The sequence below is a fragment of the Heteronotia binoei genome, chromosome 1, assembly GCF_032191835.1.
Source record: "Heteronotia binoei isolate CCM8104 ecotype False Entrance Well chromosome 1, APGP_CSIRO_Hbin_v1, whole genome shotgun sequence".
In the NCBI taxonomy this organism is placed as follows: Eukaryota; Metazoa; Chordata; class Lepidosauria; order Squamata; family Gekkonidae; genus Heteronotia; species Heteronotia binoei.
The window spans coordinates 238,964,633-238,986,448 of NC_083223.1; the positions used below are offsets into that span (position 1 = coordinate 238,964,633).

A 21,816-nucleotide genomic window follows, 5' to 3' on the forward strand; every position below is an offset into this window, starting at 1 on the left:
ATAAATGGGATAGACTATATAGTTGGATAAAAGAAAACTTTTATGCAAATGAGGTAAAATGGGTTCAAACTAAAGGTAAAACATGTTTGTAAAACTTTAAAGTCTGTAAAACTACCTTCGATCTCTGTTTTATGTATTTATGTTGAACAGGAAAGGGTTTTCCCCCCTCTGTATATGTATAAAGCTAATAAACCAGAAATATGATCTGGGGAAAAAAACAGGTATGCCCCTCCCTCTTCATGGTGGTGCCACTGAAAACCCAGGTAAAGGGGGGTGGTTTACCTTCCTTGAAACCAAACCCCATCAAAGATTGGCTTCACAAAGTCCAAGTGGGCCTTAAGTATAACAAACCTTCTAGACAGAACCATTTAGCATTTAAATTGGCATCGATCTGTTACATAATACAGAAAACATGAAAATTGGTGATCTGTGTAAGGATAGTGTGCATTTGGTGTGCTGTTGTTGCATGCATGAGATCCAAAGCACGAGATGCCTGTGTGACTTCCCTCTGGGACACTGGTGTCTGGTGTGTGAATGTTACGTACCCTTAAATAAGTTATTATGTGTTGAACTCTTTAGGCATCCTCACCTTACTTATAGATCTTCTTTAATTGGGAACCTGATGTAGTTTGGAAGGTTCTCGGAGAGGGGAGATTTGGTTCTGGGTTTGGGTCCTCAAAAGGGGATTTTTACTCTTTTGAACACTATAGAGAGTTGTATGTTTTCTCTGGGGCATTGGAGAACAGTGGCAGAATGTGAGGGGTAGGCCAAAATGCCTGAAGTAACACCCCCCTCCCCGATCACATCTACTCAAACATTACCATCCTAACAATAGTTTCATGGGAACAAGCCTGTTGAGTAAGAACATCAGAACATAAGAGAAGCCATGTTGGATCAGGCCAATGGCCCATCCAGTCCAACACTCTGTGTCACACAGTGGCCAAATATATATATATACACTCTGTGGCTAATAGCCACTGATGGACTTCTGCTTCATATTTTTATCTAAGCCCCTCTTGAAGCTGGCTATGCTTGTAGCCACCACCAACTCCTGTGGCAGTGAATTCCACATGTTAATCACCCTTTGGGTGAAGAAGTACTTCCTTCTATCCGTTTTAACCTGACTGCTCAGCAATTTTATTGAATGCACACAATTCTGGTCACCGCACCTCAAAAAGAATATTATAGCATTGGAAAAAGTCCAGAAAAGGGCAACTAGAATGATTAAAGGGATAGAACACTTTCCCTATGAAGAAAGGTTGAAACGCATGGGGCTCTTTAGCTTGGAGAAACGTCGACTGCGGGGTGACATGATTTGTTTTCAATTCCCTTCTTAATAATTCCCAGCATGGCATTGGTCTTTTTTATTGCAATCGCACACTGTCTTGACATTTTCAGTGAGTTATCTACCACAACCCCAAGATCTCTCTCTTGGTCAGTCTCTGCCAGTTCACACACCCCATCAACTTGTATTTGTAGCTGGGATTCTTGGCCCCAATGTGCATTACTTTGCACTTGGCCACATTGAACCTCATCTGCCACGTTGATGCCCACTCACCCAGTCTCAACAGATCCCTTTGGAGTGCCTCACAATCCTCTCTGGTTCTCACCACCCTGAACAATTTAGTGTCATCTGCAAACTTGGCCACTTCACTGCTTACTCTCAACTCCAAATCATTTATGAACAAGTTAAAGAGCATGGGACCCAGTACCGAGCCCTGCGGCACCCCACTGCATACCGTCCTCCACTGCGAAGACTGCCCTTTCATACTCACTCTCTGCTTCTTATTAATTAGCTAGTTTTTGATCCACAAGAGGACCTGTCCTTTTACTCTGTGACTCTCAAGTTTTCTAAGGAGCCTTTGATGAGGAACTTTATCAAAAGCTTTCTGGAAGTCAAGGTAAACAATATCTATTGGGTCTCCTTTGTCCACATGTTTGTTCACCCCCTCAAAGAAATGTAACAGGTTAGTGAGGCAAGATCTTCCCTTACAGAACCCATGCTGAGTCTTCCTCAATAACTTGTGTTCATCAATATGCCTACTCATTCTGTCCCTGATAATGGTTTCTACCAACTTTCCCGGTATTGAAGTCAGACTGACTGGCCTGTAATTTCCCGGATCTCCTCTGGAACCCTTTTTAAAGATGGGGGTGACATTTGCTACCTTCCAGTCCTCAGGAATGGAGGCAGATTTCAATGAAAGATTACATATTTTTGTCAGGAGATCCACAAGTTCAACTTTGAGTTCTTTCAGAACTCTTGGATGTTTCCCATCTGGACCTGGTGACTTATTAGTTTTTAATTCGTCTACCAGTTGTAGGACCTCCTCTCTTGTCACCTCAATTTGACTCAGGTCTTTCAACACCCCTTCCAAAACAAGTGTTTCTGGAGCAGGCAAACACTTCTCATCTTCCACAGTGAAGACGGAGGCAAAAAATGCATTCAGCTTCTCAGCCATTTCCCTATCCTCCTTCAGTAATCCTTTTACCCCTTGTTCATCCAAGGGCTCCACTGCCTCCCTGGCTGATTTCCTGCTTCTAATATACTTGAAGAAATTTTTATTGTTGGTCTTTATGTTTTTTGCAATATGCTCCTCATAGTCCCTTTTTGCCTGCCTGATCACAGTCTTGTATTTGATTTGCCACAGCCTGTGTTCCCTTTTATTAATCTCACTTGGATTAGCTTTCCACCGCTTAAAGTAGTCCTTCTTACCTTTTACAGCTTCCATTACTTTGTTTGTTAACCATACAGGCGTTTTCTTATATCTGTTTGTGCCTTTCCTAACTTGTGGTATACCGTATATTTTATCTGAGCTTCTAGGATTGTAGTTTTAAATAGCCTCCAAGCTTCCCCAAGGGTTTTGACTGTATTTACCTTTCCTTTCAGTTTCCTCTTCACATGCCTCCTCATTTCAGAGAATTTACCCCTTTTAAAGTTAAATGTGGTTGTGCTGGTCTTTTGGGGCAACTCCCTATTTATACAAATGGTGAAATCAATAACGTTATGGTCACTGCTCTCAAGCAGTGCGATCACTTTTACATCTCTCACCAAGTCTTGGGCATTACTTAGGACCAAATCCAGGATCGCCCACCCCTGGTAGGTTCTGTTACCATCTGCTCCATAACACAGTCATTGAGAGCATCTAGAAACTCAATCTCTTTCTCTCGACCTGAACACATATTGACAAAATCAATCTGCGGGTAGTTAAAATCACCTATTACGAAACAGTTTTTACGTTTAGCCACTATCTTTAATCCTTCCATCATATTATAATCGTCCTCTATCTTTTGATTTGGTGGGCGATAAACTCCCATAGTTAAATTTTCTTTTGGGCCCTCTATTTCAACCCAAAGCATTTCTAGAAGAGAATCTAATTCTCTGACCTCAGTCTTACTGGACCGTATATCCTTTCTGACATACAGAGCCACCCCACCTCCAACCCTTCCCTCCCTATCCTTCCGATATAACTTATATCCAGGAATCACCGTGTCCCACTGAATCTCCTCATTCCACCAAGTTTCTGAAATTCCCACAGTGTCTATGTTTTCTCCCAACACTAAACATTCCAACTCACCAATTTTACTTTGAACACTTCTAGCATTTGTATACAAACATCTATAATTTGCCAGGCAAGCTAGGCCTGCAACCTTCTTCCTGCCGCCTCGAGACTTTGGCAGACAGTCCATACTGTTTGTCACCATCTCAGTGGACAACTCTGATCCATTACCCGGTAGAAAAGTAACAGCTAACCTTTCATCTCTTTGAGATGAGTCCTCCCGAACCAGAGACATTTCATCTCCTGTCAGCTTTCCCCCAAGATTTAGTTTAAAATAGACTTTAGTAGGACTTTTGAGTAGACTTGCTAGGATTGACTGGATACCTGGTTAAATCTGCTAACCCTGTGGAATATTCTCTGCTTTGTGCTGTAAGTCCAGAAGTAATGTTGCCAAAAGCACTCCCCAATAGGTTGTTTAAAACTGCTGTTTAGTTCTCAGCCTCCTCTGCCAGAATATCATTGTGGTGTAACCATCAGAATGGTGATCTGCACCACCAGGGGGGCCAAATGTCAAAGCATTATTTGGCCTAGAAGCTTCACGAGGATGACAAATAAAAATTGCAGAATGTCGTTTCAGTTCCAGCATATAAATTTAAGCTGGCAGACAATATTGTTTTGTGGGGCAAAATAGGAAATGGAAGTGAGAGGAGGGTTGTCTTCACCCACGTTTTTACAGTCGCTACCTTTTCATGTTAACTCAGAAACATTATTCTCATTAGCAGGAAGAAAAGAGAGGCCAAAGAAGTTAAGCAAGCAGCCAAAGAAGCAAGGGTCTTCTCCCAGCATCCAAAAGAAGGAGAAAGTATTGGAGAAGGTAAATTGGAGGCATTTAGTAATTTACCTAAGCTAGCAGTGAAGACTGAGGCCTCTTCTTTCACCTGCATTTGAAAATACATCCATTTTTGGACTTTGCTCAGTACTATATGAAGGTCCATTTCATTTAGCTTTGAATCTGATCCTATGTATGCTTACTCAGAAGTAATTCCTTTGGCATCAAAGGAGTTTGAATCCCTAGTAAAGTGCATAGAATTGTAGCAGCTTGAAATTTTGGGATAACATAGCCTTGTTATATAATGTCTACACAATTTATTCCCCCTCCCCTTCTGACTCAGGAAGAGCTTTGAGTGATTCAACATTCTGCAGATTTTAAATAAGTAGCGCTGATCCATTAAAACTTTAAAAATATTTTACCCTATTTTGTGTTTCTCCTTTTTTTCTTTTGGTAGTCTAGCTCTCGAGATGCATCTCCTTTTGTGTAAGTATTAACTCTGAATATCTTTTAAAAGCAAACAGGAAGTCAGAGTGAATTTTAAAACATGTTGGTTGTCTTTAAAAAAGTGAACCTCCATGTTTAGGAGCAGCAAAACTTGAAATATACAACATTCGAGTGTTGTTGCCTTCCTGCCCTCCTTGTAAGCTCCCTGGAGGCATTTGGATAGCAAGTCTATGTGTAGATACTTGTTATCTTATGCAACAAAGTTTATTTGAAAATTTAAACATGTCAAAATTATATGCATTTCAGAATTTGGGGTGAATAATATAGTTCAGAGCCCAGATTTTACATGAGGGGTATATATGTCCATGCATTAGCTATCATAATCAAAATCTGAGTTTGACCAAAAATACATATTGTACTATTTGTAGTTTCTGAATAGCCCTTTGCAGAGCACATTGTAGTAGCCAAGTGTAAATGTTATTCCATGTGCAGATAATCATGGCTAAGTACTACCTCTAGAAGAAAGACTGTAGCTGGCTTCCCAGCCTTACCTTGGAAAAAGGATAGGGGACAAAGGGATAAGGCCACATTCTGCAGACCATATCTAGTAGTGCCCCCCATCCCCCATCTATGGACCTGCTCTTTTCTGAAGTTCACAGCTGCATTCATAAGAGGCTACTTCAGTAGTCCTCCATTTTGCCCTATAGTTGACCAGTGGCTTTCTGTCTTGAGCTGACACAACCAATTTCCAGCTCGGGAAATTTGTTCAGAACACCCACTGCCTCATCTTTGTTTCACTAGTGTGAGCATGCAGCAGAGTAAATGGGATGCTTCCAGATCACTAAGGTTCAACCAAGATGCTCAGAGAGAAGAAGGTAAGACTTTTTTAGAAAAACTTGTTCTTGATTTGTGTGGCGTCATGGTGTGTGTGTGTGTGTATATATATATATATATATATATATGCATGCACAATTTTAAAGTTGATATGGGTAGTCTTTTAAGTTGCTGCTTAGAGGGCTCTGATTGGGCATGAAGGTGAAGAAGAAGATATTGGATTTATTTCCCGCCCTCCACTCCAAATCTCAGAGCAGCTCACAATCTCATTTACCTTCCTTCCCCACAACAGACACCCTGTGAGGTGGGTGGGGCTGAGAGGGCTCTCACAGCAGCTGCCCTTTCAAGGACAACCTCTGCCAGAGCTATGGCTGACCCAAGGCCATTCCAGCAGGTGCAAGTGGAGGAGTGGGAAATCAAACCTGGTTCTCCGAGATAAGAGTCCACACACTTAACCACTACACCAAACTGGCTTTCTATGGAGAGATGTCTGGGATTCAGATGTTTTAAATCAGGGATACCTAGCATGGTTCCATGGGAAGTCATGCTGCTCACCAACACCTTTCTTGGTGCTCACCAGGTGTTTATAGAAAGTGGGTGGGGCCAGGTGAGGCACTTGCCTAGCAGACTTCTGATTTGCTACTGGAGATCCAGTCAGCTATGCAGATTAAAATAATGATGTTTCAGTGGCCGCTTCCACTGCTGTGTTGGTTTTATTCTCCTTTGGTCCTCTTTCCCGGTGTATTTTTAAAATAACCTCTTTTCCCCAGCACTCGGGCTTCCTGTGTGTATGTGGATCTGCCGCCTCTGGTCACCATTTTGTGGTTGCCTCTATGCCCTATGGCAGTCATTTTGTAGTTCTGCCCACCACCCTGTGTCAGAATTCCAAAGGTGACCACAGATTGGGAACCCCTGTTTTAAATGAATACCCAGTCAGCCCTTGGTGTGTGCTGCATGTGGGCTAATGCACTTATTCAAAACATCCTTAACATACAAGAGTGTTGAACAGTTATGTCTTTGGTATAGAAATGCTAGGGTTAGAGCTTTCTTCCTGGCATCCTCATCATTTTGCAGTTTGCAGTACTCTTTGAGGGAAGCCATGAAAGTTTAACTGGCAGGTGGGGTGGGGGTAGAGGTAAATACTTGGTTGTTAGATCTTGTCACTGTGTATAATTGTGCTATGAGAATAAATGGGGCCATGGCTTTTGGCAAGAGGAAAGGGTGCAATTGTTTGCCTCTTATTGGGAGAGTCTAAGGCATTAATCTGGTACAGGAATTGCCCTTTTTCAACATGGATATTTTGTGTTTCTTGCAGATCAACGGAGAATGGCTGAGATAACGGGGTATCTAATAAAAATGAGGCTAGGAGAACTTGACCGAGCAAAATCAAAAGAGAACAAAGAAGTGAGTTTTACTCATGAACGTTACTGATGGATTTTGGCTCAGGATGGGGAACCTCTAGGTTCTGTGATCCCCTGCAGTTCTGTGACATAACAATGTGTAGCATTGCCCTGAGTCTTGGTCCAACTGAATAAATCACAGAAGGTGCACTTCAGCATAATAACTTGCTCCAAGGAAGAGCTTTTGGTGTACTATAAGAAATAACATAATTTAAGAGTGGATGTTGCCTCTTATGACAACAGCATTGTTGCATGGCACTGTGCAGATGCAATAGCAGCTGACAAATTGGTTTTCTTCACTACCATCACTGGCACAAAAAAGGGCTCTCAGATGGGCTCTAGCCTGTTGGGTCCAGCCAGAGCCAACTTCATTGTTTCTTTAACCCCAAAGGTGGCCATTTATTGGTGAGTGGGGGGGCCCCTGGAATTTAGGAGTAGCACAGCTGTTTAGAAGTGTATCTGAATTGCAGAGTAGTAAGCACCCAAGAACGGGGATGAGACTCATCTCTGTGTTGTTCCTGTTCCACTGTTTGCTAGCCTGGTGGTGGTGGAATTTGTTGCAGCCAACTTATAGGGACCCTGTTGGGTTTTCAAGGCAAGGGACATTCAGAGGTGGTTTGCCGTTGCCTGCCTCTGCTTAGCAACCCTGGAATTCCATCCAAATACTAACTAGGACTGACCCTGCTTAGCTTCGGAGATCTGACAAGATCAGGCTAGTCTGGGCCATTCAGATTGGGAGATTTGCTGGCCTAGAGAAGAAATAAAGGAATTTTCTCTGCTCTTTATACCTGATTGAGTCAAAATGGATGAAACACAGAAATCTGTGAACAGATCTTGCCAGTGTCTTGAAATAGAAATCTTATCTGTGTGAAGTGCCAATTTGGATTGGTGCTAAGATGCAAGGGAGGAGGGGTTTGTTTAGATTTAAACTTTTTTTTCCAGCATCAGTTACCCTACTAAAAATACCCCCCTTCCTCCCAAACCTGACACGTGTTGAAAAGTGGAGAATTATGTGTGTGAGACACATTAAATACAGACAGTATTCTTATTGGAAAATACTACTGCTTGTTCTAGAGAGCCTCGTGGCACAGAATGGCACGCTGCAGTACTGCAGCCCAAGCTCTGCTCATGACCTGAGTTCGATCCCAACAGAAATTAGGTTCAGGTAGCTGGCTCAAGGTTGACTCAGCCTTCCATCTTTCCAAGGTCGGTAAAATGAGTGCCCTGCTTGCTGGGGATAAAGTGTAGATGACTGGGGAAGGCAATGGCAAACCACCCCGTAAAAAGTCTGCTATGAAAACATTGTGATGCGACATCACCCCAGAGTCAGAAACAACTGGTGCCTGCACAGGGGACCTTTATCTTTTTACACCTTGTTCTAGAACTACACACTAGGCTTGACTTGCTGTTCTGCAGCTTGTCCCTTGCCAGCAAGGCTATAGCTCCTCCTTACCCACCTGCTTCTGTGCTGTGCAGTAAGAATAAAGTGCTTGTTGTTAATGGATTTCCTGATTTGGCTTCTGTGGCTTTCAGTCTGCAGCTGGAATTTATGCAAGGCTGGAAGCTCAGATCAGGGCAGCAGCACAAGCCAACACTCGCCAGAACATCCCAGAAAAAAATACAAGGTAAGCCATTACTGAAACAAAGAAGGAGAAATGTTTTAATAACTGCTGATCAAAATGGTCCTTGTGAGACATAGCAAACACAGATTTTTTCTGCAGTCAGGAGTGAATTGCACTAGCATGCTGTGTTCATGAGCATCTGGGGAAGCTACAAAGGTGCAGTCTTTGCAGTTGCTTTAGTAAACTGGCATAAATCTGCACTGTACAACATCTTAAAGCACCTTTAGTCCCATAAAAATATTTTTCTGCCACTCCCTTCATATACTGGTTATTCTAGGATCTCATCTGCCCACTTTAAGAAGAACCATATTTAGTTCTGTACTGAGCTACATTTGACTCTAGAGTTAAATTGTGGATAACTTAGTACCAACAATTGCCACAAGTTAATTGTGCATTAGTGGTAGTTTTTCTGGCCCATTCTAAATATAGCCATCAATTTTATTAGATCCTTTTGTGTCCCCGCATGGCCAGTTTTTTGCCTGTGTCTCCCTGATCCTTTCCAATTCCTTATTCTGTATGATTATCACAAAAGACTAGTCCAGCTATTCTGCTGGAATTTGTAACTTTTTTTCCCTGTTGTTTTTGGCATGGGGATGGGACTTAATATGTGTTTTGCAAAAATGGACCTTCCTTATCCATCTTGAAGATTCAGTGCTGGTGAAGCGCAAACATCCATAACCAAATGTCTGTCTCCACCTGTGTGACACGGTTGTCATGCAATCAAGTGGGCTTTGTGATCGTTAGCAGTAATGACCTCTTACAGGATGATGGTTGCTCAGAATGTGTTCATATATTTTCTCTGAATTCAGGACTAAAAACCGCTTTGGTCAAGGCCGTCCAACATAACCAACTTGCTCCAGAACAGAAGCCAAAGCACTTTTATGCCTTCTCAGACTGCAGTGAACTTCTGCTCCTGGGGACTCATCTTCCTAAAGCTTTTACTTATTTATTACTGTAGGCCATGTAAATTTATTATCCTGTTTTAGTGGGGTGAATGCTGATTTTTTTTGTGTACTTAAGTTATAAATACACCATTCTTGTTTGATATAGAATGCATTTTTTTTTTTTTGCTAAGCGATGGTGCATTTATACAATCTTGTGAAATGATTTGTAAACCCCTCGTGTTATTGAGGGGAGCTGGGGGTGGCACTAAGGGTTGTGGTTATCATATGCTGCTGCATTTTGAGTTACCCAGCTGATATTTGGTTCCATCTTTCTGCATTATGTCTTGTATTTGTATTTGAAGGGCTGGCCCTGATTTGGCTGTGCTGGAGCTCTCTTCAGATGAATGCCCACACAAGCTAGTTAAAAGTTTACACTAAGTTTGATGGGTGGGGTAACCCTGAAATGGCTGAGTTTGACTCCTCTGCTCTTTTTCTCAGTCTGAGGAAATATTTTTAGGCTCTGATAAGTGACTTCTTTGCCACTTTATGCTGTGTTTTCCTTGAAACTTGATTTATTTTTGCAATAAGCTGTGTCTACTGTATGATGCATCGGGTCCTGTTGGAGATGCTTCCAATTGCCAACTGTGGCGTCTATAGTGCTTAAAACAAAGAACATTTCTGGAAGAGCAGGAGCTGCAGTCTCCAGGGCAGCAAGCTGAATAACAGAGTCCCATGCTGGTCTTGCTGCAAGTAGCTTATACTGAGTTAGGTGGGCCAATAGCAGCTCTTAGAAGATAATTTCACATATCCACAAGAGAGGAGCTGCAGCATATGTCTGTGGAGGAATGTGCCAAATACAAGTAAGATGCAATTGTTCAACTCTGGCATATCTCCTCATGCTACCACAGTGAAAAGTTGGTGGCGGAGCAAAAAAAAATTTGTGGTGCGTTTTCATTAACACATGGGAAAAGATTTTTTAGTGGGCATTTATAATTTTGCTTAGCCACAGAGACTGCAGAACGTGCATGCATACACTTTGCAACTTAAAAATCAACCCTTGATCCTGTAATCACAATACTGCAGGAAGAAAAGTGCTAATGTTACATACCAAAACATATTACTCAGTTTGACATGTGTTTTTTTATATCTCTACATCTCTCATGTAGCAGAAAGTCCTAGTCATTAATGGGCCTTTCCACACCTAATGTCTTACTTTATCCACTACACTTTGAATTCCTGTCTTTGAAATAAATGCCTGATGAATAAATATTTTGCATCTGCGTAGCTACACAAAAGCGTCTCAAAAATATCACATTGGAGCAGACGTGGGGATATTATCGGTTACATGAACAGCTTTTTAAATTCATAGGCCAACTACATGCCTCTTGGATCCATTTCCCTTATGGCTGATGAAAGCCAGTGGTTAGAGGATATGGGGCCCACTGATATTGTCAATCTGAACTTGGAGACAGGTGTATCTAGAGAATCTGAAAGAGGCTTTGATGGTACTGCTTGTGAAAAAAAAATCATCTTTGGATCCTGCCAGTTACTGCCTGGTTTTGAACTTAAGAATTTCTGGGTAACTGAAAGAACGGTAGTTGAGCAGCTCTAGAATTTCTGGATCACACATTGATTCCAGTCCAGCTTTTGCCCTGACCTTGGGACAGAGATGCAGGCAGCTGAATTGAGTTGGGCTGTTGCTGCTTGATCTTACAGCAGCATTTGACGTGGCCAATCATGATCTGTTGATCCACCACCTCATCAACATGGGAGTTTGTGGGGTAACCCTGAAATGGCTTTTCTAAATTTTAACTTGGTCAGGTGCAGAGGGTGGCACTGGGAGAGAGGGTGTTATTTAGGTACTCCTTCCACAATAACCATAGTGATATTATTCTGCTCACACATTTTCCCCATAAAGAGAAATTTCCCCAATGCTGTGCATACTCAGCTTGAAGGAAGGTCAGTAAAGGGCATGAAGAGTTGGGTGGCAGGGACAGGTGCTGGTGGAAAGGCCTACAGGATGTGGCGGCCACCGTGGTCTCGTAGTCACTGCCAAGTAGGGCTGATGCAAGGTCATAGAACCCTACATGGAAGAAAATCCAGCTGAATTTAATGGGGCCTATTTCAGAGTAAACATGAACCAGCTTGAACTGGAAAGATTTTGGCTGCATAAAGCCAGGGGTCCCTCTAGAGCAGTATCCTGTTTCCAAGAGTGCGCAGCCAAAATTCCATAAGTAGGGCATGTCTTCAGCATCTAGTATACTTGTCACAGAACACGGTGATTCCATAGAGCTATCATGGCTTAGGCTTACCTGAAAGAAATGCATCTAATCCTCTTGTAAAATTATCTAAATCAAATTACAATTTATTTTTTAAAAACCTGATTTATTCAATTAAAGGACATTGTGTGATACTGTCCCTTTCTTGAAATATCATTGAGGAGTTCTCAACAATTTTCAGTGATTCCACATCACTGTCTGCTAATCCTAAAGAGGCAGCTTGGGCAACAGCATACAACTAGAGAGGTAATCCCGTGAGAGTACTAGAGTCAGGAATCAAAACAGAACTGTTCTTCCTTGCTTAGAATTTACATGGTGAAAATACAAATGTAGAACAAAACAAAACAAAACAATATCCTTAGTAAGAAAGAACAGTTCTCTCTTGATACTATTAACTCCTATGCCAGCTAAATAAGATCTGGGTTGAGCTTTTGCCCTCCCTCTTTCTGCAGGTGACGGATGCCTTGGCATGGTCAGAGGCTCTTGGGCTATGGCTTGCACAAGCCACACCAGTGGAACTCAGGCACAAGCTTGGTACATCATTGCAAGTTACCTCCTCTAAGACTCTGCTGGCACCTGTTGGGTTCTTGATATGGTTTATATTATATTTTATGGGGATTTCATTCTGAAAGCCATTTTGAGCTCCTGCGGTAGGAAATAAGGGATAATAAATTTCAAAAAATTCTGTTTTCATAAAGCCCAAAGGGAAAAAAGATGTGTGTTAGTTTAAAGTTTTAAACAACAAAGACTTAGGAATTCTGAGGACCTGTTAGCAACATTTAAACCTGTATCTCAAGATCAGATCCACAGCCTTGCTTGTTTCACTGTAGAGATGCTGGGCCCAAATGAATCATCAGCAAGATCCACTTCAGTGACCAAGAGGAGACTCAAAAGTAAAGTAATCCAAGGGATTTAGGGTTGGAATTTCTTTAATAGGATGGGTTTACTAGGGACGTGCAAGAATATTTGGTAGAGCTGTTACAGAACGCCAAAATGCTTTGTAAAATTCTTCACAAAGAAACAAAAGAGCTCCAATCAAAGCATGAATTATCAGAGAACAGTAGTGAACATGTGTGCACCTCTTATCAGCTTGCATCTGTTGAGAAACTGGACCATTGAGGCAACATATATAAAAACGAATGAAAAGTTGTCACAATCAGTTTAATGAAGTGCACAGAATAGCAATCGGTCATGTCAATAAAAATAAAACAATTAATTTTACATCAAGTGTGCTTTATTTCCTCCACAGGTATTCTGTTAAATAAAGCACCATATATATATATATTTATATATATATATATATATACTGTCAGGCCACAGCTAAAGAGGATTCTTTACAGAATCAAATTTCTTGTGGTTGTTTAGTATACAAGTAAACTTAATTTTGATAATAAGAACCACAGCGATTGGAGGCTATCTGCCTCTATTTTAAGGTACAAAACTGGCACAGAGGACACCATATTATACACAGTAAAAATGCCATCAGTTTAAATTACATCATACAGGGTGAGGAGACCCTGTTCTGCCCAGACAGCCATATTAAATGAAAGCCACTACAGTGAACTCTGAATTACATAAAACATATCCATTATCTGATTGCCCTTTAAGAAAGTGTATGGTAGAAGCGAAATCTTTAAATCTGGAGTTCTGCCTGACCAAGAATTAAGCATATAAATTTAATCTTGCCATTCAAGCAGAGCGCACTGGACAAACTGAAGCACAAAACAGAAATAAGCAAAACTTATACAAACAGCATTTATTGAAGGGGGAAAAAAAGACTTTAAAAGCAGACATGCTCCTCTATTGTCAAGAAGCAGCTTGGTTTCCTTTGCCAGATATCCTTGTGACCACATGAATTGTTGACTCAATGGTCCTGCAGAGGATGTCTAAAATGTCTTGCTGCTGCTGCATGTGACTCAACAGTCCTCTGGAATGGCTGCAGCTGAGCGACAAGCCAGACTCGGGGTCCTGCGAGGCTTGGCCTTCGCAGCTTTTCAAATCGGTGAGATCAGATAAAACGGCAGAAATAGATGTGGAGGGAAACTCTGTATCATCATCGCCAATGTTGGAATCCTTGGAACTTGACGGCTCCTTCAGCTCTTTACAATCGTCAAACCGGCTACCTCCTGTCTGCTGCTCCCCATGCTGCGACCGTGAAGCCAACATCATGTCTTCAGAGAATGAAGATGGTACTTCCATCCGGTACTCTTTAATTGAACTATTTTCAGGGGAAGGCAGGTCCTGCTCAGTGCCTGGATCAATGATCGATGAGTCTCTTGTCTCATTATCTGAGGTGCTTGTTGGAGTCAAGGCCTCTCTAGGTTCAGTTTTCAGATCACTGATACAGCTGTCTACTGTGTGCTCCTCATCACTGCTAACCCGTCTTCTTTTCACTGGAGTAGCTCCTTCATCATCTGTAAAATAAAACAGGATGTTCTGAAAGGTATCAGTTTGATTTGCTGAAGGCAGTGTTTCCTGAATTTTTCACATCTCAGGTATATATTATCTCTGGATTAAAAAGGCAGGCATGCTTCCCTCATGCAGATTCATCCAGCCGTATGTATAACATGCTTCTCTCAATTACATCTCTTGCCATTTACTAAAGGAATCTGGCCAAAAGAACAGCACTGTGCTTTCTGGGCCAGGATGATACATCTGGGATTCCACCACACATGTTGGTTATAATGTAGACTGTGGAAATGGAATCCAAACACGTCCCTGCCATTTCTTGGCTGCATGACAGAATATTCAACAGGCTCAGAGGATTGGATGCATTTATCATGGTGGCTACCCTTTTCACTTCTAGAGGGGAACAGCTGCAGCAAAGAAGTCTGATGGCACCCCAAAATTTTAACAAGTTTTTATTCAAACAGGCTTTCACAGACAAGCCTACATTTCAGCCCCTCACATGTGGTAAGCTGATGTATTGATATTGACATACTTGTTTCTTTCACATTTGAAGTGAACCAGGGTGATCTTTTAAATTTTTTTTTAAAGCTAAAGGTTATTTTTGACTGACATTTGAGGAATATTGAAACTCACTGGACAAGGCACCTGCAAAGCAATTGAGAGAAGTATTCATAGGCAACTAGGCATTGTCAGGGAGATTGGAAGGTCAAGATGCCACCTTGGACAGCACAAACCTTTAGTTTTTCTTTCTTTGGCTTCTTGCTCCTGCAGTGAGTTCTTCTGTTGCTGACAAGTCCTGCATTTGTTGAGCAGTTCTTGCAGAGTTGGAATCAGAGCTGAATTCAACTGCTTTGGGGTGTGCGCAGAAAGCAGCAGAGTGAGGGCTCGGAGGTCCTGCCAAGAAAAGCCACAGAATACTTGCTGAAGCTCTTGCCCTTCACAGAGAATGCTTACTCCATGCATGCTGCTGAAAAGACCCTCATGGGTCCCTGCCCCAGGAGAAGTCTCCTGATCCTAATTTAAAAGCAAACGAATCACTTTGTCTTTATCTGGAACTGTGAATGAGAACAGTGGCTGCCCCATTACACAGATTTCTTCCCTTGCATGAGGATCAGCACTCTGTAATTAGAAAACTGCCCAATTTAACGATATTTATACATTATTGTTGCTAATCATTGCCCTGTTCACATACTGTAGCAAATGCATGTACATTTTTCCCTATAAGTGCATATATGTTTGTAAGAAAGAACCAGAATACATTTACTTTATGAATGAAATCTAAGCCCAATATCTGGATAAATGTGGGGTTTGTATTTTATTTTATTTATTTATATCCCACCCATCCCACCAAGGTAGGCTCAGGGTGGATAACAATATAAAAACAGTGTGGGAGCAAGCATACTTCCTCTGATGGACACTCTTAGTGCCTTTTGTGTTTGGAAGAAGCTCACCAGACTGAAACCTGCCCGCATTGCTTAAAGTTCAGCAAGCAAACCTGGAAAAACAGAGTGGCACTACTTATGTCTACTCTCACCTCCCTACTATGTCAGGCACTTTGGCCAGTTCAGGACCCATCATGGTGTCGGCGGTAGACCCTTCCCGCCATACCATGCCATCAAAACGGGCCCCATTGATGGGATCGGTCATTGAGGTTGTCTTATCTGTGTAGAGAAAGTCAATGTCGACCTCCCAATCCTCCTCCACTTCCCCAGTGAAGAAACAGAGGGAGAAACATTGGGGCCACAGTGAGGACAAGTCCTCCCACTCTAAGAGTTAGAGATCTAAAAGCCCTTCCAAAAATTCAATCACAGGAGATTCATCCTTCCCCTCTGCTATCAGCCTAGCTGCCTACCTTCCTGGGTTGCTCAGCAGTCAGAAGGAACTGGCGGGATTCTGGTGCCGTCCTGTGACATGTGTGCTGGAGTTCCCGAGCATGCTCAGAGAGGATGCGAAAAATCCCTCTACTGGAGCTTGTGAAGCACTGTTGGGAGTCGGTGCAGGCGCCGATAGTTCCCATCACTGTGAATGCACAGATGACCACTTGAAGATCATCAGTTACAGGTAAGAAACCTGTTTTTTTTCCTTGCAGTGTTGTCTGTGCTGTTCTAGTGTTCCTATAGCTGGCTGAAGCTCATGCTTCCTGGAGTTGTGTCCTTGCAAATAAAAGACAGGTGCTTTGAGCTTGTCTCTGCCCAGTGGACCTGACAACTGGTGCCTAGTGAGTACTCTTAACCTGGGAACCCACAGCCAAAGGGAGATATTACACTGGAGAGCCACTGCCAATCTGAGTAGACCCCAGGAGGGGGAGTGGAGAAGTTTGCAATGCCATTTCATTGTTTTCCCAGGTTCAAAACATTTTATATTTTTAGTTTCTGCTGTGATCCTTGTGCTTTTTCTTGATGTTTTATTTTAAACAATTCCTTGCCAAATCCCAATATCCCCTACCTTTCCATTTTAAACAAACCCTGCAAGAGTTTTAAGAATGTTTGTATTTTAAGGTAAAACATGATATCTTTGTGTTTGTCTGTGTCCTTTACAAAGTTTATACCTCTGCTACTTCACATTTTATGACACACAAGGCCTGGCCCCACAAAGTTCCTAAGAAATGAGTTCGACACCCCTGCTCTATGCAGTGCCTCACCCCAGTGAACTTTTTTTAGATGCCCACACTAGGGCCATAATGTCACGTAGAGCAGTGAAAAGGATTGAAATTAAAACAGCAAATACTATAACTTGCGGTATATAAACCTGTACCACCTTCCCACTTAAAATGTTCTGTACAGTTCTGGCTGCCTGTCTCAGAAAAGATATTGTAAGAAAAAGTATAAAGACAGTTTCTTTTCTTTTAAAAAATCTCAGTGACCACTTCTGGGAACATACTACTGGAGCACCAAAATGACGACAGAAAATCATATTTTCAGATGGGAAAAGTAACTTACCCCATTTAAAGTAGAGCTTGCTTTAAAGATTTCAGCTCGCTGATTGGCAAAATCTGATTCTAGGGACTGATACTGGTTGATCAGATTTGTAACCAAATTATTGATTACTCCAGCACAATTTGCCTCAGAGAACACTTGCCCTTGCACCTGTAGGGGGAGAAAAGCAGGATGCTGATTTTCAGTACATCTCTGCATCATGTTCCTATAGCCAAGGCCAGCAAAACCATGGTGGGGAATCTTTTTATACAGTCTTCCAGATACCATGATTCATTTTAATGGGCCAATGAACTGCACTGGGAACAGCACCTCGCCTATTCACACACTCCCAAGAGTATGCACACATTGTATGACATACAGAATCAAAGGAAGTTAAGTGCTGCATCCCACTCCCCACACACCCTGATAAAACCCAAAACCCACTACATGGCAACTGCCTTTTTATCTGCTATTGGAACTTCATTACTAGCAGCCCAGAAGCCTACCCACACCATCCTTCAATAGGATCCCTGTACTCCTGTGCTCAGAAGTCCATGTAAAGCTTTCCTGGAAGCCCCTTTAGAACACAGTTTTCTGACGATGTCAGAAGGCTGAAGCCTGTTTAATGGGACACAATGAAAAGCTGAAAGGGGCCATAAGGGAACAGAGGGATGCTGCTGATCTGGTCCTTGGACCGAGACTCCCCAAGGTTCCTCATACCTTGAGAAGGAAATGCGTTAAAAAGGTGTACACAATGTTGTTGTTGAGAAAGGTCCTTTCATCCATTAGAATGCATTTGATGTACTCTGCAAACACAGGATCTTCGCATAGGAGCTTGATGCAGTTCTTTGACATGGCAGACTAAAAAAAGAAAGCAAGGCTTTGGAATGAATGCCACTTTTTTGTGACTGCTGGAGACACTAACTGCAATCTAGCTAGCACTGGCTAGGCAACATTCAGTTGTTCTAGTGCCAACCCCCTCCCCCAGAAGGAATCACTATGGTATAAAGTTGTAGCCATTCTGGTAACCCACTGCACCAGCATAAAACCTTTCCACAGAGCCAGAAGTACAGACGGGTCCATACTCCCAAAGCTGAATTCCTTAAGACACAAAACAACCAATACTAGGGTGGCACGAGTAATGCATCTGAATGGGGATCCTTGTTTGGCCTCTATATAGAGAATGATGGTTGACAAAAGCTGTCACCACTGTTTCTGTATCTATGTACCTCCCCATAACATAGAGGGGGGAAGAAACCCCATTTTTCTGTTATAAACTGTGCTGCTATTTTCAGTTAAGCAAATATTCTGGGTTTCCCCAAATATATTACCTGAGTTTGGCAAAGCTCAGTCCAAAGTTTGGGAAACAAAGCTAGATGAAGAGGCAAACCTTCATAAGCAACAAGGACACCTACAATTAAAAAGAAATACACTTTTTTTTTCATCTTTGAGTGGTATATAAACAGGTTGCTAACCTGTAACTGATGATCTTTGAGTGGTCATCTGTGCAATCACACACATGGGTCTTGCCCTCGGCAATGGATCCATACCTCAGAGACTCCAATAGCTTGCTCAGAGCGTCTTTTTTGGTGCGACTTCCATTTTGCTCTAAAGAGCAGGCATCGACTGCGCATGCCTGGAGCGACCGGAAGATGCCCCTCCCAGCGTGATGGATTGTGGTTGTACGTGAGGACGAAAGGCACGTACGAACCAGCGTTGAAGTGGCTGCATTCGAAGCCTCGCGAAGTGAAGCATGGAGGTGGTTGTGGCCATGAGGCCTAAGAGCCGCTGAAAAATGAATGCAGGCTGTGTTGGATTGCGTAAGAGTGAGGTCGCAAGGGACTGGATAGTCAAAGCGCGATCCTGAGGGAGGAAAACCAAGTGGGGGCTAGTGAACAGGTGAGCGGCTATAAATTGAATCACCTGCATAGGGGTGAGGTGTGGCTTGGCGAGGTTCACACAGAGACCTGGGGAGTCCAGCAGGGCAAGGGTGGTGCAGAGGTCTTTCTCTAGTTGGTGAGGAGATGCAGCGATTATGAGCCAATCGTCTATGTATGGGAAGATGGAGACGTTGCGGAGGTGAAGAGCCGCTGCCACCACTGCCATGCATTTCAAGAATACTCGTGGAGCTGCTGATAGTCCGAAAGGAAATGCTGGTGTCCTATGACGAAGTGCAAGAAACGTCGATGCTGGGGCCTGATGGTTAGGTGGAAGTAGGCGTCCTGAAGATCCAGGGATGCCATCCAAGTATCCTGGGGGATTAGAGGAAGGATCGACTGGATGGAGACCATTCTGAATTTTTTGTAGATTATTCGTTTGTTTAATCTTCTCAGGTTCAGAATAGGGTGCTTGCCTCCATGCCGTTTCGGAACTAGGAAGTACCTTGAGTAGAAACCTGTCCTCTGATGGTGAGGGGGGACAGGCTCTATTACACCCTTGAGAAGATCTTGAATCTCCTGATGAAGCTGTGGAGATGGAAGGGTGGTGACGAAGTGGTGGCGGCGGGGGGGCAAAGTGAACTCTATGGCGTAGCCGATTTGAATTATAGTGAGCACCCAAGAGTCCGTGGTGATGTTCTGCCACGTTCTTAGAAAGGGGTGCAGTCTGGTGAATTGAGATGTGTGAATTGGGATGGGGGGGGGAGTCAAAGAGACTGCTTGGAGGGAGGTGTTGGCTTCTTTGATGGTTGGGTCTGAGACTTTAGATGAAAAGGTTGCTTGGACTGGGGGGCCCTTCTCTTCCAGTAGTCCTGTTGCTTTGGAGAATGCTGTTGCTTTGGGTAGGAGGGTCTCCAGGTTCTGAGCCTGGAGTGACACTAAACGCTTGGCCCGCTTCCGACCGTCATCCACAGAAGTGAGCACCTCATCCGTAGACGCGTGGAACAGGCCATGGCCATCAAAAGAGAGGTCCTCAATTTTTTGTTTGATGTTAGGCTGCAAGTCCGTTGACCAGAGCCAAGCATGGCGTCTTAGGGCAATGGAAGAGGCCATTACTCTGGAAGAACAGGATACAGCATGCCGAATGGAGTTTATCTGCTGCTCGCTGACTCTTGAAAGCTCAGCCATGAGGTTTGAAGCCACTCGCTGGGAGGCATCAGGTAGGGCCTGGATCAGTGGTGTGAACTGGTTGGCTAAATTATAGGTGCAAGCGGAGAAATAGAACAGGTAGTTGCTTATCTTGGAGTTGGTGGTGGCCAGGGAGTATCTTTTGCGTGCCACAGTATCTAGCTTGTGGCCCTCACGATCTGGTGAGGCAGGATGTCTAGAAGGTTTAGCCTTTGATGCCGAGTGAACCATTATAGAACTCGGTGCTGGATGGGATGCGAGGAACTTTGACACCGGAGTATGGACCCTGTAAAGGGAGTCAAAGCGTTTTGAAGTCGGTGGCACAGAGGCAGCCTTATCCCAAGCCTCTTGCAGACCCTCGAGGTGCATGGAGAGGAGTGACCCTGCTGGGAAGTCTGCCTGTACTAAGTCATGGACTACATCCGATATCTTTGGAGAGTCAGATGGAAGCATGATGTTAAGGGCCTCCACCACGGTTGTGACTGGGCTGAGATAGGCCTTGGACCCGTCTGAAGGAGAGACACGGTTTGGTTTGGTGGTGTCTGAACCTGGCGAGCCCGGTGACAGAGGCTGCTCCGAGTCCGAGTATGAAGAGAGTGCCTCATCAGAATTGGAGTCATCTGGGTTCCAAGGGGGCGTACGAGGATTGGAGGGGTCTGTCTCTGCCTCTGGTGGTGGACGAACTGGAGCCAATGAGACCTGAGGGGGGGATCTGGAAAGCAGTGGAGCTATAGTGGAAGCCCTGGCTGTAGCTGTAGGAGCTGTGGGCTGACGCCGTGGGTAGAGATCCTGCTGATGTTCTCAGACTTGAGGAGGCAAGTGTTAGAAGTCTCAGGTTCGGTGCGGCACGGGTTTGAAGTCTCAGGTTCGGTAGTACATTGCATTGAAGTCACAGATCCAATCGTAGAGCTCATGGTACCGGGGCCGTCTGTATCCATCGTCTGAGGGTGATCACAAATAACGTCTGAGAGTCCTACGGGATCGAGGAGATGGTGATCGAGATGCAGAGCAGTAATCGCCCCGTTGGCTGTGGTGCTAGTACTTTTGTGGTCTCGATAACATTCTCTATCAAATGGTGAGCGGGAGCGGGACACATCATGCTCCCATCTGTAGTGCTGCAAGGAGACCTGTGTAGAAGACTCTCTATACAGGGGAGAAACCTCTATGTCTTTGAAAGCCTTTGAAAGCCTTATTGAAACGAATAAGGTTACGAGGTCGGACCGGTGGTTCGGGTTCGAGAATGTCCAGAGGAACAGTGCTGTGAACAGAGGGTGATCTTGAAGGGATCTGTGGCATGTCAGTGATGACATCGGTCGGAGCCGGGAGCTCAAGTTGTAGGAAGAGCTGTGTTGACAGAGTCGAAGCAGATATTTGAGACGGGTACGAGGGCTGGGTCAAGGCCATAGACGATAGGGTAACGGTCGCCGTCGGGGTCATCTTCGAGATGGTAGTTGTAGGAGTCGACTTCATTGTAGAGGTTGTCAGAGCCGATTTGAACGACGGAGTCGAGACAGTTAGTGGTTTGGATGCCGGAGTCAGGTGGGTTGTCGCAGTGGACGATTCCCATGCTTTTTTGGGAGCCAAAGCCGAAGACTCGGAGTGGTGTTGAGACTTTTTAGAGGACTTATGTCCAGT

General features: G+C 43.6%; 2 protein-coding genes across 8 annotated transcripts in view; one reads left to right on the plus strand and one right to left on the minus strand.

Annotated features, from left to right (window-relative positions):
• SANBR (SANT and BTB domain regulator of CSR) overlaps positions 1 to 10,780 on the plus strand; it is a 53,296-nt gene extending 42,516 nt beyond the window's left edge. For 4 of the 7 annotated variants that reach the window (XM_060249697.1, XM_060249680.1, XM_060249720.1 and 1 more), the window contains 6 exons: positions 4,277 to 4,371; positions 4,784 to 4,812; positions 5,575 to 5,648; positions 6,923 to 7,011; positions 8,541 to 8,632; positions 9,439 to 10,780. In XM_060249697.1, the coding sequence (XP_060105680.1) occupies positions 4,277 to 4,371; positions 4,784 to 4,812; positions 5,575 to 5,648; positions 6,923 to 7,011; positions 8,541 to 8,632; positions 9,439 to 9,475 (416 nt within the window). In that variant the 3' untranslated portion in view covers positions 9,476 to 10,780. The remainder of the gene's footprint in view (positions 1 to 4,276; positions 4,372 to 4,783; positions 4,813 to 5,574; positions 5,649 to 6,922; positions 7,012 to 8,540; positions 8,633 to 9,438) is intronic. The other 3 variants (XM_060249705.1, XM_060249688.1, XM_060249712.1) reach the window with 3 other exon arrangements.
• Positions 10,781 to 12,934: 2,154 nt separating this feature from the next.
• USP34 (ubiquitin specific peptidase 34) overlaps positions 12,935 to 21,816 on the minus strand; it is a 169,166-nt gene continuing 160,284 nt past the window's right edge. The window contains exons 76-80 of the mRNA XM_060249781.1: positions 18,448 to 18,527; positions 17,837 to 17,977; positions 17,141 to 17,287; positions 14,936 to 15,095; positions 12,935 to 14,206 (exon numbers count right to left, since the gene is read on the minus strand). Coding sequence (XP_060105764.1) covers positions 13,599 to 14,206; positions 14,936 to 15,095; positions 17,141 to 17,287; positions 17,837 to 17,977; positions 18,448 to 18,527 — 1,136 coding nt within the window. The 3' untranslated portion in view covers positions 12,935 to 13,598. The remainder of the gene's footprint in view (positions 14,207 to 14,935; positions 15,096 to 17,140; positions 17,288 to 17,836; positions 17,978 to 18,447; positions 18,528 to 21,816) is intronic.